At 49.1% G+C, this 26,851-nt stretch overlaps 2 protein-coding genes across 7 annotated transcripts in view; both read right to left on the bottom strand.

The window, feature by feature from the left end:
• Positions 1-645: 645 nt before the first annotated feature.
• Positions 646-8,176, bottom strand: Slc22a6 (solute carrier family 22 member 6). Of its 3 annotated transcripts, none has more exons than XM_078045824.1 (10): positions 7,464-8,176; positions 6,736-6,839; positions 6,365-6,519; positions 4,983-5,151; positions 4,429-4,552; positions 4,163-4,278; positions 2,946-3,160; positions 2,700-2,808; positions 1,120-1,374; positions 646-920 (listed from the first exon to the last, which is right to left on the bottom strand). In XM_078045824.1, the coding sequence occupies exons 1-10, from the start codon at positions 7,830-7,832 to the stop codon at positions 833-835; spliced, it is 1,704 nt and encodes a 567-aa protein (XP_077901950.1). In that variant the 5' UTR covers positions 7,833-8,176; the 3' UTR covers positions 646-832. The 3 variants fall into 3 exon arrangements, with proteins under 3 accessions (XP_077901950.1, XP_077901949.1, XP_005331518.1); XM_078045823.1 differs by having other exon boundaries at positions 646-942; positions 1,171-1,374; positions 7,464-8,175; XM_005331461.5 differs by having other exon boundaries at positions 1,171-1,374; positions 7,464-8,169.
• Positions 8,177-16,050: 7,874 nt separating this feature from the next.
• The window catches only part of Slc22a8 (solute carrier family 22 member 8), a 21,494-nt gene continuing 10,693 nt past the window's right edge, over positions 16,051-26,851 (bottom strand). For 3 of the 4 annotated variants that reach the window (XM_021730581.3, XM_021730580.3, XM_078045825.1), the window contains exons 3-11: positions 22,949-23,052; positions 22,244-22,398; positions 21,413-21,581; positions 19,229-19,352; positions 18,896-19,011; positions 17,741-17,955; positions 16,999-17,107; positions 16,644-16,847; positions 16,051-16,554 (exon numbers count right to left, since the gene is read on the bottom strand). In XM_021730581.3, coding sequence (XP_021586256.1) covers positions 16,455-16,554; positions 16,644-16,847; positions 16,999-17,107; positions 17,741-17,955; positions 18,896-19,011; positions 19,229-19,352; positions 21,413-21,581; positions 22,244-22,398; positions 22,949-23,052 — 1,296 coding nt within the window. In that variant the 3' untranslated portion in view covers positions 16,051-16,454. The remainder of the gene's footprint in view (positions 16,555-16,643; positions 16,848-16,998; positions 17,108-17,740; positions 17,956-18,895; positions 19,012-19,228; positions 19,353-21,412; positions 21,582-22,243; positions 22,399-22,948; positions 23,053-26,851) is intronic. The other variant, XM_040284202.2, reaches the window with a different exon arrangement.

The following is a 26,851-nucleotide window of genomic DNA, read 5'->3' as shown; positions in this document are numbered from 1 at the left end:
GTGGGGAATATAATAGTACCTACCTCCTGGGAGGAGAAAATGAGGCAACATGAGCAAATTGATTAGGACAGTGCTTGGCACATAATTAACGATCAGTACTGGTTCTCCCTGCCCGAATTCTATACTCTTCCTCCCTCCTCTTTCGCATCCATTGGCCCTGGGCCCATAGGAAGCAGAGCAATAAAGAGAGACCAGCAAGTGCAGGGGGAAAATTTAGGTTAGCTAGGGGGCTGAACTTCCAGTCACAGAGCTGGAGGAGGCTAACTGGTTTTGAGTCTGGATCCTGCAGTAACCTAGAGAATTCCAGCATCCGACCACGCTGCTGGAAGGCCCAGCAACCAGACATCCCCAAGGTGTCCTCTTTGCTCCTCCTTCGCAGCCAGAGGTTCCTACCTGAGCTCACAGAGGGGGAGGAGCCTGAGACAAAGCCTCTGATTGGCTGCTTTCATGGCAGCCTCTGTCAACTTCCCGGAAGGGGTGGGGCATAAGCTGTTTGTCTAAAGCTCAAATTCTTGCCTAGGTTAGAGGAGGAGGGAGGTTTGTGGAGTCCTAGGGGTGGAGGGTGATGGGCCCGGAGGGCGCTGGGAGACCTCGGGGGCTGGAAGCTGACTCTTGTGGACTGGCGATTCCATTGAAGATGCTGCACACAGTCAGACCTTTTAATGATGGGGTCTTAGTGGGGTGTGCTCAGGGAGAGGGACCCGTGGGAAGTGCTTCCCTGAACCACAGCCCCCACACTTAGGCCGTCACCCTCTTCCCCTCCTTGTGTGGGGAGCTGGAGGGACCGTAGGACCCCCACTCCACTTCGGGCCATGGGATGCCCTTTTGGTCCTCAGAGTCCGTTCTTCTGTGCTGAGGTCCGGAGTGGGACCATCTGCTTCTGCTGCTCTTGCTGCTGTTGCCTCCGTTTGCCTCTCCTCCTGGGGGCAGGAAGATGGATCTCTGTGTATTCAACCCCCAGGCCCGGACTGGTAGGTCAGAGGTGCCCTCCACTGGGTGTGCCCAGCCACCTTCTCTCCGCCCAGCATCTATTGCTCCTGGAGCTGGGAGCCCCAGGGATTCCAGGAGAATCTTAGCTGGTTGGAGACAAAGGGTCAAAGAGCCCTATGCCACCCCTACCTGGGTGTGTGACCTGGGTAAGTTCCTGCTCCTCTGTGAGAGAGGACCCACCTGCCCTCCAGGTCCTGCACAGTATCCGGCAGTGGCTGGCCCAGGGTCTCTGGCAGGAGCGCAGTGGCAGCACTGGCCACCACGGGGACAGCGCCGTAGATGAAGAGAGGAATGGTGGGGTAGAGCTCTGCGGTCATGCTCACCAGGGGGCTCACGATGCTGCCCACTCGGGCCATCATGCTGCCCATTCCCAGGCCTGTCTGCCTGTGGGATCGGGGTGGGGCATTTGTTAGCATGACTGCTCAAGTTCTGGCCACTCTGGAGTAGAGCAGCTCAGCCCCAGCCCAGGGCCTATTCCCCAACTGATTCGAAGATGAATTTGACAGTTCTTTTGGTGATTTTTTTTTTTTTAAAGGGAAGTCGGGAGGCCTCTGGCCAGAGAATCAGGACACTTGCGATCGAATATTATCTCTGCTTTTAACTTTCTGTGTGACCTTGGGCAAGTCCCTGTTCCTCTCTGGGCCTCAGTTTCCTTATTTGTCAAATGAGATGGTTGCATTAGACCCAGGGTTCTCAGATTGCTTGAAGGATTTTTGAGTCACAGGTGCCTCAGCCCCTCTAGACCTATTGGATTAGGATCCCCAGGGAAGGGGCCTGGAATCTGCATATTTGAGAATGTGCTAAGAAAATTCTCTATGAGAGAAGAGCTTAAAAACATTGATTCAGGGGGCTGGGGTTGTGGCTCAGTGGGAGGGTGCTTGCCTAGCATGCATGAGGCACTAGGTTTGATCCTTAGAACCACATAAATGTAAAATAAAGATATTGTGTCCACCTAAAACTCAAAAATAAATATTAAAAAAACACATTGATTTAAAAGGCAGACTTCATGGGGCCTAAATTTAAATGAAAGCTTCATTTCTCACTAGCTGTGTAATCTTGGAGAAATAACTTCTCTGGGTCTCAGTTTTCACTTCGTAAAATGGAAATAATGATACTATCTGCCTCAGTGACTGGCTATGAAGATGAAGTGAGTTAATATTTGTAAACAGTTTAAGATGGTGCCTGGCAGGCACATAGGATAGCTTTGTACTGTTATTCTTTCCACTGAAGTCCCATAAGGGCTCAGGAAGGTATCTGTGACCCCTCATCCCAAGGGGCCAAAGGAAGCCAGACACTTCTCTGACATCTCACGTGAATTTTGAATTCCATTCTGAACATAGACAGACGTTTCTCATTCCTTGAGGAAACAATACCCTTCTTGCCCAATCTTGGCATTCAAGAAATTGTATATGTGTACTGCTGGCATATCATCAGGTGTGTCTACTGTGGTAGGAGATGACCTTCATGTTTGTGTCATTTTTGGTTTAAGGCTCCCTACCCTGCCCAAGTCGGTGACTCTTTTGAGATCTTCTGGGGTCAGATCAGGGCTGGGCAGCCACATTTGTGTTAGTGAGACTGAGAAGGGTGTATTGAGTGACTATTATGTGCCTTCAACTGGTGAGTGTTGGGAGGGGGACTGGACTAGACTGTGTTCTGGGGTCCAACCTGTGTGCAGGGGAGTCTTTCCCCAAGCACAGGCTCACACTCACCGTATCACTGTGGGGTACAGCTCGCTAGTGTACAGGAAGATGCAGTTGAAGGAAGCAGCCAGGCAGCCTTTCCCCAGCACAGCGAGGGAGGTACGGACAATTGTCTGGTCTGGAGAGAAAGGAGGGGGAACAGCGGGAGCTTGGAAGTGGGGGATTGGAGGCATTGGCCTCTCCGTCTTCTGAAAGTTGGGTCATGGCTGGGGATGGGGCTGAAGAGGAAGGGCCAAGGCGCTTATGGGTGCTCACCCTGGGGTATCACCCCATTCACCAGGATGCAGATGCCTGCCAGCAGCAGTGAGGCCATCTGTGCAGGCCGGCGACCCAGAGAGTTGATGATAAGGAAGCCCACAAATTTAGCAGGCAAGTCCACCGCTCCAAAGATCACCTGGATTAGGTAGATGCTGACCCCAAAGTTCTGCAAGTCCATGACCAGCCCGTAGTAGGCAAAGCTGGTGGCAAACCTAGGGGGAAGGGAGGAGGGGGAAGGAGTTCTTAGGGAAGCTTAAAGGAAGTGGCTCTTTTAAATAGTGGGGTGGGCTGCATTTGGTACCCTGCTTAAGGACCTGGAATTCCATCTTGGCATATTTAAACTGAAGTTTCAGTATGGGGGCAGTCCTCCAATATGCCACATTTTCCAGTCTTGTGATAGAGAGGTTCTCCAGCGTGCTGGGGGAATTTTCATTTGTTGCTACGTAGGATTTATGTGGTTTTAGCCTTTATCTTGTCTAATGATGCTGGGCTGAGGGAGGGCAGGTGGTTATCCAAGCCACATCTTTAGGTCTGAGGTGCTGGGAGAAGCCAGAACAGCCTGGGACCTGTCCATGGTCCTGGGACAGATGTTGTGAAGATGTTAGGAGCCTACAAAATGAGGCTCAGGTTTTTTTTGGATAGAACCCACAACTGAGAGGAAATCCAAAATTGGAAGCCAATAATTCTTTGGCAGGATTGATCCTTCTGACCACAGTCTTCTAACTGCTCTGGGATTGCCATGGTGTTGGGAAAGGGGGTAAGAAGAAGGAAAAGGGGGAATGTTGCAAAGGAAGATTTTTGGCTTATATCATCCATGACCCAAGTGTCCTTGTGGCGGTGGGTGTTAGCTCTCTTACTCTCTCACTGTCTCTCCCAGTGCCTGTGCTTTTGGAAGGCACTACCAGGCCAGTAAAGCCTCTGAGTGTTTTTGCAAACCACACTGGCCTCTGCCAGCATGATGTAATTCCTTTTGACTCTGGAGGCCACTGGTCCTAGTGAGATGCTTTCGTCTTTGAACAGAGATGGGGAGAGAAGAAGCTGGGGAGACCGAGATCCAGCTTGGGGACTAGGGCTCAGTTGAAGCTGGGGCCAGGTCCACTGACTTTCCCTCCCTCTCCTCTGTCTCTCTCATTCATAGCATCCACCCCCTCCCCAGCCTGCCTTTTGTCTCTTGGTCAGTCTGTCTGACTGTCAGTGTGTCCATCTGGGCCTACCACAACATGGAGAGGCAGAGGAAGAGGCGACGAAGTGTAGGGCAGCGCAGCAACTCCATGGCTGAAGCCTGGCTCTTGCCCATGGTCAGCTCTTTCTGCAGACTAGTCCGGAGCACCTGATAGGATGGGAAGGGCCCAGGACCTGAGTTCCTCCCAGGGGATCCTCTCTCAGAGAATCCCTCTGGGTCCTGGGTCCTGAGTCTTGGGTTTGGGACTTGGGCTGGGTGCCCTGGTGGGGTGTTGTGGGAGGTCTCAGGGGCTCTCACCTCTATACTTAGCTTGGCCCCTTCTTCTTGCTTCCCATTGATCTGGGCCACTCTCTGCAGGGCCTTCAGGGTGAGGTCCAATCTCCCAGAGGATGAGTACCAGCGGGCAGACTCAATGAAGAACCTGGCAGTGGGGACGGGCTTGGGTGTTGGTGTGGCTGTGGTTGCAGCCAGCTGGGCTGGGCTTTCTAAGGATTTCATTTAAGGTTGGGAGCCCAGGAGTCTTTCCAGATCCCTCTCTGTGATCATAAGGCAGTGCCCAGTTTTGCAATGATTCATCCCCAACCCAGAAGTTCAGCTCTTGGGTGCTAGGTAGTGGGTGCAGGGCAGGCAGTTGGAGGACTGGGGGAAGCCAGAGAACTGGATAACCCTGGGCAAAGCCTTCTCCCTACAGCCTTGGTTTTAGTATCTGTCACATGATGCCATGGATTGGATTTGGCTTTCTGGCTTTGACCAACTCTGGGGTGGGGTGTGTGCCTAGCTCTGGGAGTGGTCCTGTCTCTTGGAACCCTCTGGGCTCTGTGGCGCGGCCTCCCACCCCAGGCTCCACGCACCAGGAGTAGATGAAGAAGGCAAAAAAAGGTGCAGAGACCAGCAGCTGCAGGTGGCGCCAGTGGGGCACAGCATAGGCCAGGCCGGCCAGGAGGAACTGGCCCAGGCTGTAGACATAGCCAATCAAGGTGCCCACGTAGGCGCGTGTGTGGATGGGCATCCACTCCACATCTGCAAAAGAGGTTGGAACAGGGAGGTGTGACTAACGGGGCTGCTAGGTGGGAAAAGACCCACTCCTCCTCCCAATCTCAGTCTTTCCCAAGGCTCTGTGGATGATGCATCAAATGAGCTTGGGTGCCAGGGTAAGGGAGTGGGGGACTTTGGGTAGAGAAAGGGATGGGGATGTGGGCTCAGAATCCCCAGGAACTGCCTCCCACTTTCCCCTCCCCCACCTATGATCCCAGAGCCCCCTTTCCCTTCAGAGCATCTCTGCCCACTCAGTCTATCCCCAATAGCAACTCCTCTCCTCCTCCTCAGCCCTGGGCTGAGTTTCCGTTCGAGTGGCCAGAGCAGTGGGTTTTCTCCATCTTGGAGCATCAATTGAGATGGGAGTGGGATTCTCAAATATCCTGTCCCAGTCCTAACACAGTCTGCTAATTCTTTTATTCCAGAGAATTCCACATCCTTTTTTTTTTTAGAATTTTTTTTAATGTTTATTTTCCAGTTTTTGGCAGACACAACATCTTTGTTTGTATGTGGTGCTGAGGATTGAACTCGGGCCGCATGCATGCCGTGCGAGCACGCTACCGCTTGAGCCACATCCTCAGCCCAGAATTCCACATCCTTGAATTTCTTTCTGGGCTTGAGGAATGACCGTGGATAAATCCCTTCCCTTCTTCCCAGCCTTGGGTTCCTCACTGAAAAAGCAATGTGTCTGATCTATCAGAGGAAGCACATTGATGTCCCATGAATGATCATTCTTAGTGCCATATGTGTTTGGTCTGAATGATATCGGCTTGTCTATGTTTAGAAATATTAGATCTAATGCAACATGAAAAATCTGGGATATTTTACATTAATCAAAAAGGAGGGGTAGGATCTGATGCCCCTAGGACCTCTTGGCTGGAGCAGTGTGTCTGTGGTGTCTCTGGATGGGATGTGCCTATTATTTGGATACAGTCTTCACCACTCCCTCATGCCTCCTGTACCTGGCCTGCCTCAGTCACTTACATGACCTGCTGGCTTTAACAGTGGAGTTCCCAATCTCATTTCTAAATGAGGGGTGAGGACGGCCAAGCCTGAGAAGGAGGTTGTCATTACTGGCTGTTGGGGTAGACCCAAGGGAGAGGCTGGAGGGCAGACAGGGCTCTGGAGGGAGGGGTGGGCTGAGAGATGAGATGGAAGGGATCTGGACAGAGGGCAATGGGTGGGGAAGGATCCTCACTCAGTGTCATGCAGTTGAGGGAGATGCTAGCCAGAGACATGCCCGAGATGAGCCGGAAGGCACAGTAGACCGCGAAGTTGGGAGCATAGGCTGCACAGGTCCCCGACACGGCTGTTTGTAGGTAGTTCAAGATCAGCACCTTCCGCCTGCCCAGCCTGTCATGGGAGGGAAGACCTGTAGCAGAGGCCTGGAGAGGCATGTCTGCCCTGGGCTGAGGGCCTTTGAGGGCCTTCTGAAGTGTTGTGAGTCTACTGCTGCTGTAGGTCCTCAAACCAGCCCCAGTGGGAATGCAAGCCTCCCACCCAGGGACCTGAGTCCAGTCAAGGGGCTGTCAATTCCAGCCCAGCCCTTTGGCCTTACCCAGGACTGACCTGTCCGCCAGAGAGCCGAACACCATGGCTCCCAGCAGCACTCCCACCATGAACAAGGACTGGGCCAGCTGGCGTAAGGCCCTGTGAGAGCACACAAGGTTCCACTGCAGAGAGAGGGTGGCGAGATCAGGCAGAGATGAGCCCGGAGCCCTTACTGTCCTCTAGGCTGGTCCTCAGGGCCCACATCACCCTCCTCCCTGGCAATTCCCTCTCTTCTTTGCCTCTCTGGTCCTGGGAGCTGAGAGCATTTTTTTTTTTTTTTTTTTTTTTTTGCGAGGGGTACTTACTGGGGATTAAACTCAGGGACACTTGAACACTGAGCCACATCCCCAGCACTATTTTGTATTTCATTTAGAGACAGAGTCTCACTGAGTTACTTAGTGCCTCACTTTTGCTGAGGCTGGCTTTGAACTCGCGATCCTCCTGTTTCAGCCTCCTGAGCTGCTGGGATTAGAAGACGTGGGCCACTGTGCATGGCGAGAGCATTTTTTAAAACTCAGAAGTTCTCACATCTGTTTTTGGTTTTAATTTTACAAAGTCTCCAGTCTGGAATCCCTTTTTCGACTTCTAATTTTGGCCCCTGGAGAAGTTGAGAGAGAGAGAGTGTGTGTGTGTGTGTGTGTGTGTGTGTGTGTGTGTGTATGTATGTGTCTGCCTGTCTGTCTGTCTGTCTCGGAGGGGAAGGCAGAGTCTGGATGGTGTGTGGAAGGGGGAGTCCAGGTACTCACCTCACTTACGATGGTTGAAGGGAAGGTGCTGTTGTCATAGATCCAGCCATCAGTGCAGGGCTCTGTGTCCTCCGTGCTGTTGGCTTCCGTGCCACTGGCAAAGGGCAGTCCTCGCTGCGGGGAGGTGAAGCGGAGGCAGGACTCAGGCCGCCCCTGCCCGTCCCGGGGCAGCCAGGCCTCTAGCGCCCCGTCCTCACTGAGGTTGGCGTGGGCAGGTGGGCGGCAGTGGTGGGGGGGGATGGCGGCAGTGAAGTTCTGCAGGGTGTTGTGGGAGGCCATCAGGATCAGAGGGAGGACCACCAGGGTGACCTGGATCAGCTGGAAGCGGCCGACACCCCCCACCTGCTTCAGGAGGTCATTGAAGGCCATGGGGCCAGGCCAGGCCAAGTGGCTGGAGGCTGAGGACTTCCAGTACCAACACTCCGTCTGTCTGTCTGCCTGCCTGCCTGTGGTTCTCTGCCTGAGAAGAGGCTGCTACTGCTTCCACAGCTGAGTGGCTCCTGGAGCTGAAACTGAGCTGGCTCTGTGGGGGGACTGCGGCCTGGGGGCTGCCCCTCCTTCTCTTCCCCTCTCCTTATTCTGTCCCTCCCTTTCTCTGGCAGCTTTTTCTCACTTTTCGGGGTCCGGATAGCTCAGCTTTCAGGGTCTGCTGGAGCCCTCATCCTTACACTGGCAGGTTTTAATCCTTGGCCTGGGGAGAATGAGTTAAAGTGTGACTTGGTATCAGAAGGATTAACCCTCTGAGTATTCCCTGTGTCCGTGGAATTTCTCCAAGTGAGTATAAAGGGCAGGAGAGGGTGGATGGAAGTGGGAGTGGAAAGAGGAGATGGGAGGGTCCAGCTGGGCGTCTGAGAGCAAAAGGGGACAAAGTGGGATGTCGTTGCCTTATTTATAGTGAGAAAACTGGGCTCTGGGAAACACGGTGGTCTCTTGAAGGGTTTTTGTCTTTTTTTAGTGGACAGAGTCCAAACAGTCAAACATCCAGGAGGCCCAGTTGTGTGAACTTCAGATCGATGAATAATTTTAAAAAGTATGAGTATATTCCTAATGTCGAGGGACATACTTATGCTAAATAATTATTCATTGATTTAAAACTCAAATTCAATTGGGCATCTTGTATTCTTATTTGGTAAATTGGGTTACTCCAGTCTGCTCTTCTAGGGACAGCTCATCTCTATTCTTCTTCTTCTTCTTCTCTGGACAGCTCACATCTTATAGGACCACAGCTTTGTTCACTTGGAGGAAACAACAGATGTCAAAGGCTGCTCTTGAAGGAGTGGGACCAAGACCAAGGTCACACATCACGTGGGTTTGTTTTTCTGGAGTCTCAGCTTTCACCTTCCTCGTTCATGTCTTTCCCTTTGTCAGGTCTTCTGTCTGTGGGATTTTCTTTTTTAAACAATGAACATGAATTTATTTTATTTTTAGTGACAATTCTAAGATACCGCTTGAATTCCGCCAACAGTTTTTGGCTCCCACGTCCTGGTCACTCATGATCAGGGCAGTGCTGCACTCTGACTGGTTGGGTTTCCACAGGCTCTGATTGGTTAGATCACAGATCAGGGATGCTGAGAGAGCAGGTTGCTGCGTTCTGTTTTTGATTTGCAGAGTGCATATTATGTAAAACATGGACTCTGGAATTAGTGGGCGTGGATCCAAGTCCTCACTTCACATTCGCTGGCTGTGTTACAAGGTGCAAGTTGGTAAACTCCTCTGTACTTCATTGCCTCACTGAATTGTGGAGGGTTAAATGAACTAATACAAGTAAAGAGCTTTAAGAACTTCTAGCCAGGTGTGTGGTGGTGCACACCTGTGGCTCCAGCTGTTTGGGAGACTGAGGCAGGAGGATCAGTTGAAGCCCAGGAGCTAGAGACTTGCTTAGGCAACATGGTGAGAACCCATCTCAAAAAACAAAGAAAAACCAAGTGCTGTGGTGCCTGTAATCCCGGTGGCTTGGGAGGCTGAGGCAGGAAGATCATGAGTTCAAAGCCAGCCTCAGCAAAAAGTAAGGTGCTAAGCAACTCAGTGAGACCCTGTCTCTACATAAAATAGAAAAAAGGGCTGGGGATGTGGCTCAGTAGTCAAGTGCCCCTGGGTTCAATCCCCAGTACTGAAAAACAAAACAAAACAAATCAACCAAACAAAGAAAAACCAAACCCAAACAAATGAACAAAAAAAGAAGTTTCTGCCCCATAGCTTGGTGATTTTGAATCTGGTAGAAAGGTGAGATTATCATATGGATTTTAGAAAAGAAAATAGGTTTAAGCATATCATTATAAACAGTAATTCTCCACTGGGGACCATTTTGCCTCCCGTCAAGGGACATTTGATCATGTCTGGAGACATTTTTGGTTGTCATGCCTGGGAAGTGGGTGCTATTGGCTTGTGGTGGGTAGAATCTGGGGGTGCTATGAGGCTTCCAACAATGCACAGGAGAGCCCCGCAGCCAAGAATTATCCTGATCTAAAATGTCAATGGTGCTGGGGTTGAGAACCCCATCCTAAACAATGTTTCTGAACTTTTCTGTACAGTGATCAATCTCATACCTGTTTGGCCAAGAAAATTCCAATCATACAAATAACTCCTAACAAAATATTCTTAAGAACGTCTACACTCTCTGAAGGAACTTTGGATTGGGCAAAGGGGAAGTAGGGGAGGGGGTATGGGGGGTAGGAAAGATGGTGGAAGGAGACGGACATCATTACCTTAGCTAGGTTCATGTATGATTGCACAAATGGTGTGTCCCTACTTCGTGTACAACCAGAGAAGTGAAAAATTGTGCTTCATTTGTGCACAATGAGTTGAAGAACATTCTGATGTCATGAATAACTGATTAGAACAAATAAAAAAAAAAGAATGTCTACACTCTCTTTTGAGTAGAGAAGATGTCTTACAAGGTGAGTAATAGAGAAATAGAAATTCTCTTTCCTTCTCTGCTTAAGTAGAGCAGAGTAGCTTCCACAGTACTGCAGTTCTGTCCCTGCCCAGGTCTACTCAACCATTTTCTCCACTGGGGTAGCCAAATCAAGACCCTGATCTCTCTGGGTCCAGTCTAGTAGTCTTCTCTGGTGTGTGTGTGTGTGTACTGGGAATTGAACTCAGGGGCACTCAACCACTGAGCCACATCCCCAGCCCTATTTTGTATTTTATGTAGAGACAGGGTCTCACTGAGTTGCTTAGGCTGAGGCAGGCTTTGAACTCATAATCCTTCTGTCTCAGCTTCCCAAGCTGGTGGGATTACAGGCGTGTGCTACCAAGCCCAATTCTGCTGTGTTTTAATTTGATTGTTGGTCATGGCCTACCATTCTAGACCTTTTTTTGCCCTGCATGGTGTCTTTCTGTTTTGGGTCTCTGGCTTTTCCTCTCTTTCTGACTTTCGCTACACCATACTACATCAGCTATGTTGGCCTATGTCTAAACACAAAGGGATATTAGGGTTCCATAGTTTAATAAGAGATAGTCCAGGCCCTATACAAATTAGCTGATGCAAAGGGTCTTGGGGGGAGGGTCTTTCTCAATTCTTCTAGGCAGAAATCTCCAAGTCTTGCTGTTGATGGGAAGCAGTGTAAAATCAAGATGCTGTGTTTACTTTTGTGTAGTTCCATTGTCCATTGAGACCCTGGGATACACAATGCTCAAATTAGTTCAAAACTTTTCTAACTCCAAAGCTGGGTTCTAAACTGCTGCTCCAGAGGCGTAGACTGCTCCACAGAAAGGGTTTTGGATTATCTGTCCTTGCATGTACAGAAGAGAATAGGGGAGAACCAGAGGGGGACGTGATTCAGCTAGCCTCCCCTTCCCACCCACTGTTGGTTCTGGACTGGGTCCAATGGGTGTCCAGATGCCTGACAACATTCTCCAGGCCAAGGTATATAAGAGCCTGTGGCCTGGGGATGCGAGGACAGCTGGACAAACAGCTTGGGGGCTGCAGGGCCAATCTCCTGCCAGGACTTGGTACCCCTGAGGGGGAGTAGGTGGAGTACTGGGAGCAGCAGGGGTGATGGGCCCTTGCAAGCACCCTCCTTCTCCAAACCTGTGCCTAACCCTGCCTTGAAGAACTCCCTTCTCAGTCCCTGACCAGCTCCAAGCCTGGATGAGTCCAGAAAAGGTTCCGCTGGAGGCTCCAGGGACTGAATTGTGGTTTGGATCATTGTGCTCAGCTCCCAGGATCATTAGAGTAACAGAGGGATTCCCCAGAAGCCTCCCAGTTCAAGGAGAGCTTCTGATGCAAATGCTCCCATAGCAAATGATTTGTAGAGCTGGGAATTATCCCTTGGGGACCTTCTGAATTACTAAAAACTTAGAATTGGATTCCCCTGGGCTAACTGGCACGTGGACTTAGATTCTGGCTGTGTTCAGTCGGAAAGCATCAAACCTGGGAATTTCCTATTATTCCAGAGCCACAGAGTCACACACCATCAGAGCTGAAAGGTGTGATTCAGGTAAAAACAACTCACTGTGTGGATAAGGAGACCAGAACCCAGAACAGGCAAGAAGTTTGTCTGTATAGAACCCAGCTTGCTCAACTCTGCTGTTCTTCCCACCATGCTAGCCACCATCACTCTCTCTCATTTTCTGGGATAAGTATTGACTTTGTATGACTTTATTCTGTTCTGTGGATTTAAAGTATGAACTACATATGATTTTGATTACTTTGTGAGACTTTTCAAATAAATAATTTGAAGATCAAATAAAGCACTCTTGCTCAAATCCGCCCAAGCACAAGTTTGAAATGACCCCAAGAGTTCAGCAGACTCCACGTGCTGCTGACCCCACAGCAACCTTCTGAGCAAGGAATTCTGACCAAACTGAGCTTTGCGCCTTGTGCCTAGGCTATCCTGGCTGGCAGACAGTGCAGGCATTATAAATCCATCTGAAGACTGCCATTTGACGTCTAGTATGAGACCAGTAACCCATGAGGACTCTGCCTCATGGGATTCACTGAGCCAGTTGGAGTCCCCGCTGTAGTACAGGGGAGGGAGAGGCAGAGGAGGAGCTGAGGTTGGAGGGGAACCAGCACTGGTGGAGAAAAGGAGAAATGAAGATTTGGTGGGGTATTCTGACCAGCAAGCCAATTGATTCTAAGTCTTGATCATGTAACTAGGAAGTGTCCTAGTCTCCTTGACTAGGTGCAATAAGCATCGTGAAAAGCACCCTTTCCTGTGTGGCTGCGTGACAGGCTGGTCACCTGTCCCTTCCCTGACTTACTCCCCTACTTCCTGCTCCTTTGGATTGCCTGCCAAATAAGCAAATCACATTCAGATCCTTGTTGTGGTGGTCTGCTTCTGGGAAAATGCACACTAAGATACAGTTGCAATCACGATTCAGCGTGTGATAACTAGGGCACCTAACCCAGGCTCTGGGGAGCCACAGAAGGTTTTTTGGAACAAGCAATACAAGCTGAGGCCTTAAGGATGACTTGGGGTTAACCCAGTATAGTGGAGGTTGGATGGGGAGAAGTCCACTGCTGGTGGACTCGGGAATTTTGTTACAGCAACAGAAAACAGACTAATAAACTAATAAACTCTATTTTTCAGACCCTAGACCAAAGAAATTGGATGAGATTGACTTTTAGGGTGCAAGGTAGAGGGTGTTAAAAACTGAAGTTGTTGAGGAGGGTTGGGTCTGATCCTGATGAGCCTTGTAAGAGAGTTTAAACTTCATCCCAATAGGAAGTCACCAAAAGATTGAGGCAGGGATGCAATACAATCTTTTTTGCATTTATTAGGCTCTCTTTCAAATATCTAAATACAGATTTGAGAGTAGTCATTAGCTCTGTGGTTGACAATCAATCTCTGGAGTATGTTGAAGTTGTCCATTATGGTAGTCAAGAGCCACTACTGAGTGCTTGAATTGGGCTGGTCCAAATCAAGCTATGCTATTGGTGTAAAATACATACCAGATTTTGAAGGCTTAGTATGAACTTAAAACTACAAACTATTTCATTAATAACTTTTATATTGATTGATGTTGCAGTGGTAATGTTTAGGTGTGTTAGGCTGAGTAAAATGTATTTTTCATATTTAGTATAGTATTAAAATGATTTTCATCTTTTTCTTTTCATTTTTAAAAAATGGCTGCTAGGAAATTTCAATGAAAATTTATACAGATGGCTCATATTATATTTCCATTGGAATGTGAGAGGCAGAAGTCCTGGGGAAAGATTTCTGAGAGACGTCAGTGCTTAAGAAATGATAGAGGAAGAATTGCTGCTTTTGGAATTGTTTAGTAATGAGGAACAAAACTCCTTCAGCTTAAACAAGAAGAGAAATTTATTTGGAGAATTCAAGGCTTCTTAACAGAAATCAGTGAAAGATAGTGCATCCAGGGCTGATAGGGAACAGGGATTTGGAATTCAGTAAAAACCATTATAAATAGTCTTGTCATTTTTTTTTTAATGTCTGGGTCCATGGAGCCTCTTTTTCTCTGTGCATCTCTGTTCTGCTCTTTTTGCTACTGTCTTTATGTGCTCTGAGCCAGCCCAAATTTATGCTAACCTGCCTTCCCAAAGCGAGCACCAAGAGATGGATGGAACCCTCTGCTATGGTTTGGATGTGATTTTTTCCCCCAAAGTTGCATGTGTTGGAAGACTGGTCCTTACTGGTGTTTGGAGGTGATGAAACCTTTAAGAGACTGGTGGTCACTGGGGTGTTGCCTTCCAAAGGAATTAATATAGTTTTTACAGGACCCCAGTTCCTACAGAAGCTGGTTTTTATAAAAACAACAACTCTGGCCCCTGAATCTCTGGTTTTCTGTCTTATCAAGAGATCTCATCTACATGTGTTCCCACTATTGTGTTGTCATCTGCCTTGGGGTCCTTACCAGAGGCTAAATGGATTTGGCTACCTCATCTGAGACTTTCAGCTTTCATAGCTGTGAGATAAATAGGGCTCTTTTCTTTATGAAGTATCCAGCCTTGGGAATTTTGTTGCAGCAACAGGAAACAGACTAATACATTCTACTTCAGATCTCAGACCAAGAGGGAGCATGTGATCAATGAGATTTGGATCTAGAGTGCCTTCTGGTCTAGTTAGTCACAACAAGAAGTAGAAGGTCATGAAACTGTTTGACTAGCAGACCTCTGAAGAAGGAGTAGGGGCAGGACAGACAAAGTGACCAAGTGACTCTCATTTATCAGAAACTTTGAAGAGCATAAGAAGGAGCAGCCAGTTCATGGGAGGGAGCTGTGAACACGCAGTGAGGTGTGGATGCAGCACAGGGAGATGATGAGTGTCCCTAATGAAAGCAGTGTCAGAGAAGAAGGGGGTGGGAGCTGGAGTGTATGGGGAGGTGAATGTAGTTAGAAAGGAGATGTGGAGGAGGCAATGTATAACTTATATTGTTACAAAGTACCCAGCCTCTCCCTTATGAGGTGTGGCTTTAGAGAGAAGAAAGAGACAGTGTGGCCCCTGGAAGGAGTTCTGGCTTCCAGGGAGGCTTTTGGATTTTGTTAAGGTGGAAGAAGCCTGAGGCCTTTTGCTGTGACTAGAGAGAACCAGGGAACAGTGCGGCAGAAATAGACAGCATTCTGCCACGGCTGCGGCGGTCTCAGTTAAATAGGAGATAAAACTGATAGCACTGGGCCTGTGGTTGGGTCATGGATCAGATATTGAGACACACAGGGGAGGAGAGTCAAGACTGTAAGGGCCCCAGCTTCTGTTTGCAGCCACTCTGGGCTTGTTTGATCATCTGTTCCCACGTGTGCGAGGAACATGTAGAGACACACACTGTTTCCAAGCACAGGTCAGATGGGCACATACCTCAAAGCACTTGCACAATCATGCTGATACGGTCTGAATGTCCCCCAAACTCATGTTGAAACTTCATCCCTGTTGTGGTGGTATTAAGAGGCAGGACATTTTGGGAAGTGATGAAGTCATAGGAATCCTGTTATGGTTTAGATGGTAAATGTCCCCCAAGGACTCATGTGCTGAAGGCTTGGATGTAGCAAATGGCACTATTGGTAGGTGGCGGCACTTTTAGGAGGTGGAGCCTAGTAGAAAGAAGTTGGGTTGGGGGGTGTGCCCCTGAGTCCCCTTCCTCTCTCTCTGCTTCCTGGTGTCCATGAGGTGAGCTGTGTTCCACCACGTGTTTCCAGCCGTGATGTTCTGCCTTGGCCCCAAAGCAAGGGGGCCAAGTGACTATGGACTGAAACCTCTGAACTATGAGCCAAAATAAATTTTTCTTCCTTTTAAGCTTTCATCTCAAGTATTTGCTCATAGTGACGGAAAGCTGACAGACATAGCTCTGTTCCCAGATTTGGATTTCTGCCCTTGCATTATTCTGACACATGGGGAAGAAGCAAGAAGGGCCTCACTAGACATTGAATATTGGTGCATCGATCTTGGATTTCCCAGCCTTCAGAACTATAAACAATAAACTTATATTGTTATAAAGTACCCAGCCTCTGGCAGTCTGTCATAACAGCACAGACTAGGACATATGCACATGTTCACATCTACCCAACTTGCATATAACCAGGTGTCCATATCTGTATGTACATTCATGCACAGATGGACAGATGTGTGTGCTCTCATATTCACATGGTACGGGTCTCCTTCCTTACCTCCATTTCTGAGCAGCATGGTTTAAATTCTTTACTGCTGTTTATTGAAATTTCCCATTGAATAAAAGAATTGGGGACAAGAAGGAGAAACTATTAGGACTGATTCAGGGGATCTCAGGAGAGCAAGGCTGGGACACCAGGGGAAGGCTGGGACACAGTAGAAAAAGGATAGACAGAAGAATGGCAGGGAGGATGAGTGCAGGGGTGTGGCCTGGACTTGGGACTGGCCAGGGATGGGATGGGGACTCTGTGAAGGAGGTGGTGGTGGAGATGCCTTCACTGGCTTCTCCGAGGGCTTTTTCCTGGGAGCATGGACCCGTCCTGGCCCTCCCCCCAACCTCCAGGGTACCCATGGAGCCCAGAGGCAGGCAGGATCCTGGCTGGGATCAGTCTCTGGAGGACTGGGAAAGGGGGGTCCCCTGTCCTCAGCTGGGGTCCTGGCCTGATTCACAAGGCTTCAGAGGGATCCTCTGGGATGCCTTTTCTGCTTCTGGCTCCTGCTTTCTCGCCTTTCCTTGATGGCGCCTAGAGACAGAAAGTTCAGGAAAAGACTTGAGCCCTGATCTGTTTTCCCCAGGAGGAGCCCTGGTGGGGGCCAGAGGCGGAGAACTCACCAGTTTTGCACATCTTCGATGGTCTCTGGCAGGGGCCGATTGAGAGTCTCAGGCAGGAAGAAGGCAGCACTGCCTCCCAGTATGGCCATGGTCCCGTAGATGACATTGGGGATGAAGGGCTTCACCTCACCCGTGATTTTCACCAGTGGGGCTAGCATGCTTCCCACGCGGGCCCACAGGTTATTAATGCCCATACCTGTTTGCCTGGGGGGGGGGTTTAGAGCAGGGTTGGCAGCCTGTGCGTGGGGTTCTTAAAGGATGGCCTTGGGACACCTGGGTTTGGGGGTAGGAGGATGCCACACTCCCATCTGGCCCTGTATCCTTTGGCTGGGCCTTTCCCAAATCCAGCACCTACCGGACAACTGTGGGGTAGAGTTCACTCGTGTAGAGGAAGAGGCAGCTGAAGGAGCCAGACAGGCATCCCTTTCCAAACACAGCCAGCGCTGTCCTCAGGATCTGCATGTCTGCAGAGGGAAGAAAATGTGGAGGGCCTTGGAGTTAAGGAGGACTCAAGTATTCTTATTCTTTAGCAGACTTTGCCTCCTCTTTTGCTTTGGCGGCCAGTAAGCAGACCCCAACTTAAAGGTAGTAGCCCCTCTGTTATTCCTAATGCTTTGCGTGATTGACACATGTCCTGCTGTGTTTGTGTTTTCCCCTCTCCCCAATTCCTATTCCCACTTAAACTTGTTCTTGTTCTAAAATACCTCAAGTTCTTTTGGAAGGATGTACATGCATCAGTAAACATAAATACAATAAAAGTGGTTTTTCCAAGTTTATACTGGGGTGTTTTTCATGGATTGACTCTTGTTTCCCCATTTCAGATCATTCTCTGCAGTGATGAGCCCAGGACGTGCTCTGTTCCTAAGCAATTCCTCACACTATTCAGACTCTACCATATTTTGCCCAGTCCTAGTGACATCTGGAAAAGAGATTTGATATCATTTAGCCCAACTGAATTATTTTCTAGAAGAGAGACCTGACCTCAAGGCAACATGGTGAATAAGAGGCAGAGCCAACAGAGTTGGAGTCTTGGTCACCCACTTTCTAGCCTGTGGCATCTTCTTCCAGAAGGTTCTGGGGTAGCCCCAGCCTCTTACCTGAAGGCACAAAGATGAGAGCCAAGATAGCCCCTCCTGCCAGGAGCAGCACAAAGGCCTGAGTGATGTGCCGGCCCAGATAACTTATGGAAAGGATGGTGATGAACTTGGCTGGAATGTCGACCCCGCCAAAGATGATCTGGAGGATGTAGAGATTGACACCAAATTCTTCCACCCCCATAGCCAAGCTGTAGTAGGCAAAACCAGTGGAAAACCTGAGGGACAGAGAGGGATTGGTTAACATCTGCAGCCAGGCTGAGGCCTCTTCCCATACTGATCACTGGGTCACCAGAATGGTGAAGAGTTTCATTTCTTGTACCATTTGCAACTGATGGGTGGGGAGTACTTGAGGCAATTTTGAGGTTTCTGAGATTGCGTCTACATTCAGTGCAAACGTGCTGGGATTGATTGGCATGTCTGACATGGGCATGATTGAGGGTGTCATGGCACAGGTGCCCTTATTATTCTCTAGAGAATATTGGGACTGGAGGGACTCTCAGAGACCAAAGGAGGCAATAAATAATATTTCTTGGTAGGAAGCAGTTGAACATCTGGATTGAGGAGGTAAAAGTCGAGCTATGCACAGGGTCAAGTGCTTCTCCTTCCCCTCTTGGAACTGTGGAATCCTTTCTGCAGGGTGTTGGACGAGTTCATTACTATTCATCTATTCATATGGAGATGGTCAGGATTGAGAGTGGTCTCACAACCAGGTCACAGAAAGGGTTTTGAGGAAGTTGTAAATGTCAGACAGAAGAGAAAACTTGGGAGACACATAATTTCTGTCTGCAAGTCTGAAGTCCAGAGGGCCATCCTTGCTCTGTGGGGTTCCAGAGGGCAGAACTGGGCCAGAGGGTGGCAATGCCAGAGTCAGTCTTGGGGAAACAGCCATTGCTGGGATGTACTAGTGCATTTACCCTGCGGGTGGAGGCCGTTTGTGTGACCTTAGAGGGAAGCACACCCTGTTGGTTGAATGTGGCTGTGGGGCAGGGAAGCAGCAGATATTTGGGACTGAGTCTGGACTGTGGTGCTCAGGGGAGGTAGCCCCTTGACCTCTTTTGCATGAGGTGCCCTAGGTATTGCCCTTATGTGAGACTGCTGGAGGCCTATTCATCACCCCTGCCTTGGCAAGTATGGGAGAGAGCGATGGTACGTTACCAGGCCAGGGAAAGACAGAGGGTCATATGGCGTAGGATGGGTATCCGAAACAGGTCAGTTGTGCCATACTTGATCTTGGCCAAGGAGATGTCCTTCTGCAGGTTGAACTTCAGCTCCTTGGGACAGAGGAGAGGCAGGGGTGCTATTAGTGGACTAGCTGGTGGGCAGAAGAAAGGAAGAGAGAGAGGCACAAACCTGGTCCCACTAGAAGAATTAATTTAGGGGATAAGATGGGATGTGGGCTGTGACCGTAGGAAACAGAAGTGAGTGGAGGGCAGCCCTAGAGCAGAGCACAGGGTCCTGCCCCTGACTAAAATCTCTCTCTGCCCCTACCTCCAAGCTGAGCTTTTCCCCCTCCTCCTTCTTGCCATTGAAGGCAGCCACGTGTTGGAGTGTCTTCAGCGCCTTGGAGAACCTTCCATTTAGGACCATCCAGCGTATAGACTCTGGTATCCACCTGGGGGCCAGAGTCAAGTCACAGTTGCTCCTCCCACTCAGAGTGAGAGGCTGGAAGAACATCAGCAGCCAGGGCCAAAGGGTAGGAAGTCTAGAAACCTGAGCTGCCTGATGGCAAATTCCATGGAATTTAAACTTGGCCCAACTTTGCACCTGGGCTGCCTGTAGCCAGCACAAATTCCAGTATTCTCTTCTTTCCCTTCTGGAAGACACTTTCCTCTGCCCCCCACCTGAGTGTCTTGTTGTTGTTGGGTGTCTTCCTTGGCTGAGAGCCCCAGGCCCTAGGCTAGGGCAGGTGGAGCCTGGGGAGGGGATGGCATGTTCAAGGCTGGACACATGGAGGGTCCTGCACGTGCACCTCTCCAGCTTTCCTTGGGCTGAATTTTCTATCTCTTTATTGCAGAAAGGTCAGGGTTGCAGTCTCGGGGAAGCTTGGGAAGGAGATTTTAGGCCAAGGTGAGGGCTGTGGCCTAGGGAATGGGCTGGAGGATTCTTTGTCTCTGCAAAGGACCAACAATATGTGTGTGTGTGTGTGTATGTGTATAGTGTGCAGGGTGTGTGTGTGCGTGCTACTCAACTGTGTCCCAGTCTGGGCTTTTGGGGTTGACTTATGCTGAGCAGTCACCTGAGGGACTAGGTGAAGAGAAATGGAGGACAAGGTAAGGGGAGAAAGGAGTGGTGTTTGGAAAAGGCTGGTCCAAAGTACGGTGAGCTCCAGCTGTGACCTCCAAAGGTTCTCAGAGCCTAGCTCTGGTGAGGTCCTTGGAAATTGATATTGGTCTCCTGGTTTCAGCTGATGGTGGTGGCTTCCTGGGCCTATTGCTATCTACCTTCATGGTCTTGTGGTTTTGGTTTCTGCTCTGGCAATCTTCTGAGTCTGCTGTCCCCAAGGTTATCAAGAACCCACAGGCCATGGCAGGACCTGAACTCTTCTTCTCTCCCTGAGAATAATGGCGGCAATGGCTTCCAATTAGTGAGGCTTCCTGTGGACCAGAATCACAAAACTCTGGCTAACAGTATTCCTATTTTATCTAAGAAATTTTGAGGTTCAGAGTAGGAAAACTTGCCCCAAGTCACACAGTGAAGTGGCTTGAGCCCTTGACTGTTCTCTGCTGACACCTGCTCCTATTTTCTTTCCTAACCTTGACTACTCCTACTCTGTTCCCATCTGAGGTTGTGGATGTGCCTCTGGGCTCCCCCCTGGGCTCTCTGACCATCTCTCTTGCTCTGTCATCCCCAGATCTCAACCCTCGAAGGGCTACATTTATTTCCAAGTTGAGATTCTATCTCAATTCTTCACCTTTCCAAGTAACCTTGGGAGATGCCATGAAAAACAGAGACAATGTAGGCTGATGTCTGTGTTGAATAGGGCCTTATATGTGATAAATGTTCAAAAAAAAAAAACTGCTGCAAGATTTCATAACTTTTCCTGGGCTCATTTGTGATTTTCAGTACGTTGGCTTCAACAGTGAGCTATAGAGGCTCATTTCTTGTCTCTCAGTGTGGGCTTAGGTTCTATATGCTGATAATGAGCTCTCTGATCACTCTGTGTCTTGTACCCACACACTTCTGTCCCCAGGCCAGAGTTTCTCTTTGGACATTCCTACTCTTTGTACTTCAAATCCGGAACATCCCAAATCCTGCAGATTCTTCCTTCAAAGTGTTTCTCATATTTATTCCCCAGAATCCTCCTGCCTGCATAGTTCCTTCCTTTCTGTTGCTTGTCCCCACCCACGTGGGACCATTCTTTCACAAACAGAACATTGGCTAGGCTTGAAAGCCCCACAGAAATCTTTCTGTCTCCCTCCACATGAAGTTGAAGCCTCCCTGGACTTCTGTGCTCTTCAGAGCTTGGCTCCATCCCATCCATCTCAACTCACCCCCTTCTTCATCTGCAGGCCGCCCCAAGAGCCCTCCCATGCTCCTTCCTGCAGCATGCCTTGCTTAGGAACTACCCCACCCTCGGTGCTCTTCCTTGCCTCTAGGACTGGGGTGCTAGGGATAGACAGAGTTGAGCCAGGTTAAGCTGAGGAGGGAGGAGAAAAGGAGAGGACCACATACCAGGACAACAGGGAGAAGATGAAGTAGGGAACAGACACTGTTAACTGTAGCCAGCGCCACTGGGGGATGGCATAGGCCAGGCCGGACAGAATGAACTGGCCAGTGGTGTAGCAGTACCCAAATGCTGTCGACGAGATGGCCCGCATCCAGGTGGGCACCCATTCCACGTCTGTGGAAAGAGTCCAGGGATCAGATTAGCTCCTGTTAGGGTCCAGGCACCTCCCTGTGAAGGGGCACCGGCTCCTACTTTCCAACAGCTATTTGACCTGCTCCTGATCCTAAGGATTCACCATCCCTACTTTGCAAATGCTGCACCTGAGGTCCAAAGAGGTCAGACTCAAACCATGGTCTGTCTACTCCCAGTTCGCACTCTTTTTTATTTTTATTTTTTAATTTTTTTGCAGTGCTGGGAAGTGAATCCAGGGCCTTGCCTGAGGTGGGCAGGTGTTCAGTCACTGGGCTACATCTCCAGCCCCTCTGGGTCACTCTCTTGACCACTGCCTTTCCAGGGACAGGTGGCTTCCCTTGTTTTGCCTCAGTTTCTTCATCTTTATAATATAAATAACAGCATCACTCACTCCTGCCCATGGGCGAAACGTGACTGTACCTAGTGGAGTGCCAGTCTCAGGGTAAGTCCTCAGATGGATAGCTGCCATTATTATGCCTTAGGGCAGTTATGTTCAGAGCGGGCCTCTGCGGGCCTGAGAGGGGCAGCACCTTGACCAAGATCCCAGGGAGTCCTCTGGTTGAACCAGGCTCAGACCTGCTTTCTCAGCTTTTGGCTGGTGACCCCCACCCCCAAACCCAGTTCCATGGCCCCCTGTGGCTCACTCAAGATGACCGTGCTCAGGACAATGCCTGAGATGCTGAAGCCCGTCAGGAAGCGGAAGACTATGTAGAAGGGGAGGGTGGGGCTGAAGGCTGTGCCTGAGCCGCTGGCTGCCAGCAGTAGGTAGCTGCACGTCAGGATCGGCTTCCGGCCAAACCTGCAGCTCAAAGGAGAGGAAGGGCCAGGTTAGCCACCGTGTGCCTGCCAAGATGAGTGACTCTGCAGGCTTTGGGGCAAAGGGCTGGACCCCTCCTTTGCCTCCCCACTGCGGCTCAAGGACCAGGTAGAACACATAACTCCTTCCCTAGACAAATCCTTGCTGTAATTGCTGTTTTTCAACAAGTTTGAGGTTAAGGTGTTGAGTTAATGAGTTATCTCCTCCAACCCTAACTTAGCTGACTGAGCAGGGGTCAAAAGACCACTTATCTCTAAGCAGTCCATCTGTACTGCCTTTGTGCAATCATGATAATGTGTCCAGAAACTTGGAGGCCTCTGGGTGTGGGGAGGCCCCAAGACTTAAGTTGTAAGGCTCTGGGGCAGACAGGAGGCTGTGGCCTAGAAAGGAATGGAACTTGCCCAAGGCCCCCCAGAGAGGCCCATCTCTCCTATCTCTCCCAGATCTTTTCCTCTTTGAGAGGGCATGGGCCGAACAGAGTGGGGAGAGGCTGCTCCCCCCACCCCCACCGTGGGCTGTGCCCAGCTCTCACCTGTCAGACAGTTCTCCAAGCACAAGCCCTCCAATCAGGATGCCTGCCATGAAGATAGACTGGGCCATCTCCTTCAGTTTCCCGGAGCTGCACACCAGGTTCCACTGCACAGGAACGAGGCAGGGCCAGGCTAGCTCAGCGCAGACCTGCCTCTGACCCATGCTCCCGCTCCCACCACCGTGGCTTGACTTCCCTGAACCTGGCTCCTACCTTTCAAGCACCAATTCCTCTTTCCACCTGGCCGGGCAGCTTATTGGGTCTGCTGGGCTTGTGGGTCCCTGATCCATGATTGTGTCATGACAACATCTCTCAAGCATGTGTGGCGTGTCACATGGCTTAGAGTCTTCTCAGCTGCTCCATCCAGATCTGTCCCAGCCTCCTTCCTCCTTCCCTCCAAGCTTGCCCATGTCCCTGTGACTATTTGCCTCTTCCCCTCCCCACTGACACCCAAGGCCAGTCCCACTGCCTGGACCCTTGGCCTCACCCTCTCTCCTCCGTAGGTCGTGTGCCATAGCCTCACCACTTCCCTCCATCCCCCTTCCTCAGTCTCCCTGTCTCCTGACTCCTCCCCAACATTCATGTGTCTTCAAATCTCTGCAATTTAAAGCCTCTTTCCTTTCCACATCCACTTTATTTCTCTTCTCCCTTGCATCTCCCTGTTCTTATCTCTACTTGGTTCTCAATTCTGTCCCCACCAGCCCCTGAAGCTGCACTCCCCAAAGCCCCTGTGATTCCCTTTTCACTAACAAAATGGGATCTTCTGTATCTTGAACTGGCTTGGCCTCCGGCACCATGGGCACTGCTGACCTCTCCCTCCGCCCCCTACCCCCCTGCTCTTCACCAGTCCTCCTTTCCCTCCCCAGAACCTTTTTCTCCTCCCAGCCCTTACAGGTCTCCCAGGGCACCTCCTGGATCCTCTTCTCTGTCCGCTTTCCCCACATATGCTCTCTGTTCCAATGGCTTCCATTTTTATTTACACAGAAGATCCCAAATCCGTCTTTGCAGCCCAACCTCTCTTCCGGCCTCCAGACCAGGAGATTCTGCTGCCTACTTGAAAACACCCCAGGACCATGTCATACCCACATCTCAGACTCGGGGGGACTTGTCACCTCACCCTTTGGGAAGTTCCAATCTCAGTGACTGGCAACTTTCCCTTTTTAAAATATTTATTTAAAAATTTATATTATTTTAAATCAATGAGTTATAATTGTATTACATTTATGGAGAACCATGTGATGTTTTGATATATGTGGAGAGATTAAATCAAGAAGAGGAACATACTATCACCTCACTTACTTGACATTGTTTTTTGGTGGAGGTGCTGAGGATTGAACCCAGGGACTTGTGCATGTGAGGCAAGAACTCTTTAACAACTGAGCTACATCCCCAGCCCAGTTGACTTTTTTTTTGTGTGTGTGATGATATATTTGAAATTTCATCTTAGTTATTTTGAACTATACAGAGTGTTATTATTGGCTGTTGTCACCCTGCTGTGCAATAGATCTTAAAACCTATTCTCTGTCTAGCTGAAACTTGGTGCTGTCTGTATCTCTCGACCAATAACCCCACCTACTCACTCCCTCCACCTCCCCCAAGACCTTTGACCACCATCACTCTAGTCTCACTTCTAGCAATTTAACTTTCTTTTTCTTTTTTTTTTAAATACTGGGATTGAACTACATCCCTAGTCCTTTTAATTTTTTTTTCTTTCTTTTTGAGACAGGGTCTTACTAATTTGCCTAGCTGGCCTCAAACTTGCTATCCTCCTGCTTCAGCCTCCCAAGTAGATGGAGTTATAAGAATGCACCACCAAATCTGGCTAGGAATTCAACTTTCTTTAGATTTCACATATAAGGGAGATGATGATGGTAACCCTCTCTCAACTCCACCTCCTCTCTCCCAACCCCACAATTGTCTGACTCTCAAGTTTCTTATTTTAAAAATAATATATATTTCCTGAATCTGGATTCTTCTCTTTCTACTACAGCTGCCTTAGTGTGGGGCTCACCTTCTCTCCTTGGATTAATAATGACAGCTGATGCTTACTGAGGGCTCACTAGGTACCTTATTATGTAGGAGCTAATATCATCCCTATTTTATAGACAAGAAGACTGAGGCCCAGAGAGAATTACTGTGCCACCTTCTGGCCTCTCCTTTATTCTCATCCCCACTTTTCCATTCCTTCTCTGAGAACCTGAGTGGCTTTCTACAACACCAGCTCCAACCAGGTTTCTGTCTTGCCAGAAGCACTTGCTGGCTTCCTCTTGCCCTTTGGGTAAAGCTCTATTGGCAGGTTTCTAAGCCCTAGCCTACCTGTCTGCTCTAATCTCCTGCTAATCCCCAACACACACCCTTTGCCCCAGCCATCCTGAATTATTTGTATAATGAAGTGGAGAATTTTATTCATTAGCAATGCCTCCCTAGAATGTTTTGGAAATAGAACAGTGTGGGGGAGAACCACATATCCCAGGGAACTCTTGTCTACTTTCCTCTGCTAGAAGTGAGGCAGGATGGGGCTGGATGAAAATTCCAGGTCTTTCAGCTGTCCCAGAGTGGCCCAGCATGGCCAGCAAGCCTGGTGTCCCTTCTAACAGAGAAGGAGTCTGATGGTGTGTGTGTTGTGGGGAGGGGAAGGTAAATCAGGAAGTGAGGGTGCATGGGAAGGAGCAGGCCTGTGGATGTCTAGACAGACAGTAATTTATGGCATGTGCTGTATAAAACCCTTTTAGGAAAATCTAGAGGAAAGGCTTACTATTCACATAAGTTCATCCATCCCTTCTTCCATAGTATATAGCACATTTCCCAGGTGACTCTGTAGCTGCATGTGGTCCTTGATAATGACATGTGAGTGGAAGGTACATGTTTCTTCTACCTCATTCACTTAACAGGAATTCCTGGCATGGACTTCTATGCTTTCTCTCCTTGACAACAACTGGAACAACTTTGGGAGTGTGGAGTTGAAAATGTCAGAACTGCTGTTAGTCCAGGTTCCTAAATGACCCTTCAGAGCATACCCACCATCATCAGCCTGAAACTACAACTCGAGAAAAAAAAAAGTGCTTCTGTATTTTTTAAGCCATGAATTGTCATTGACTCTTTTGTAATAGAAGCACAACCTTTCCTCATACAGCCCACAAGAAGTTGCAAATGAAAATTAGATTTTTATCTAACCTTGACAGTATTTAGTGTCTTAAGAAATCGAGGGTCTGTTTGGATCATGAGAGGGTCAATGTCAGATCTGCTTGTGTTAGTTTGAGGCTACCACCTGCTCCACTGTCTGAGACCATAACTGCTGGGTCTAGGCTTCTACTATGGGACTTGTGATCTTGTGGGCTTTAGAATAATTGTCATGAGTTAGTTTCTACTAGAACATTGAGAAATTTACAAGAAATATTATTCCAGAATGAACTCTGAGTCATGTTTGGGGAAGACTTTTAGTCTGTTTAGTTCACTACTGTACTTTAATTGCCTGGAACAGTGCCTGACACATAGTGGACCCTCAATAAATACTTGTAGAATGGAACAAGTGAAAATTCCACAGAAAGAACAGAGGGATGATGAGAGGTTTGCTGAGGTCTAAAGAAGAGGTCATATGGTCTACACTCCACTTTCCACGAGAACTGACCAACATTGCCAGAATGAGTACATACCTGGATGGATTATATCTAGTACAAATTACACAGCCACATGGCAGTGAGGAGAGAAGGGTTCTTTCACAATCAGACTGGAAAAACTTCTATGGAAAATTGTGTACTGGAGGGTTATCACTCTTTAGTGAAATCTTGAAGCTAAGGAGGAGGAGTGCTGCATAGTTAAAGATTAAAAAATCTGGACTTCAATGCACTCTAAATTGCTCCCGGAGATTTCCAGAGATTTCATGGTTAATGAAGCTCATCAGAACTG

This window comes from Ictidomys tridecemlineatus, chromosome 4 (assembly GCF_052094955.1).
Source record: "Ictidomys tridecemlineatus isolate mIctTri1 chromosome 4, mIctTri1.hap1, whole genome shotgun sequence".
In the NCBI taxonomy this organism is placed as follows: Eukaryota; Metazoa; Chordata; class Mammalia; order Rodentia; family Sciuridae; genus Ictidomys; species Ictidomys tridecemlineatus.
The sequence above is the reverse complement of the archived record's forward strand: the minus strand, read 5'-3'. Positions and strand labels throughout refer to the sequence as shown.

What these genes read in the sequence shown, in the direction of transcription:
- Slc22a6 (XM_078045823.1), bottom strand. Translation starts at nt 7,832, where the DNA reads ATGGCCTTCAATGACCTCCTGAAGCAGGTGGGGGGTGTCGGCCGCTTC. An exon ending in TTCGGCTCTCTGGCGGACAG is followed by an intron (nt 6,520 to 6,735) that starts GTCAGTCCTGGG and finishes CTCCCATGACAG; the next exon opens with GCTGGGCAGGCGGAAGGTGC. An exon ending in GGGCCAAGCTAAGTATAGAG is followed by an intron (nt 4,279 to 4,428) that starts GTGAGAGCCCCT and finishes CCATCCTATCAG; the next exon opens with GTGCTCCGGACTAGTCTGCA.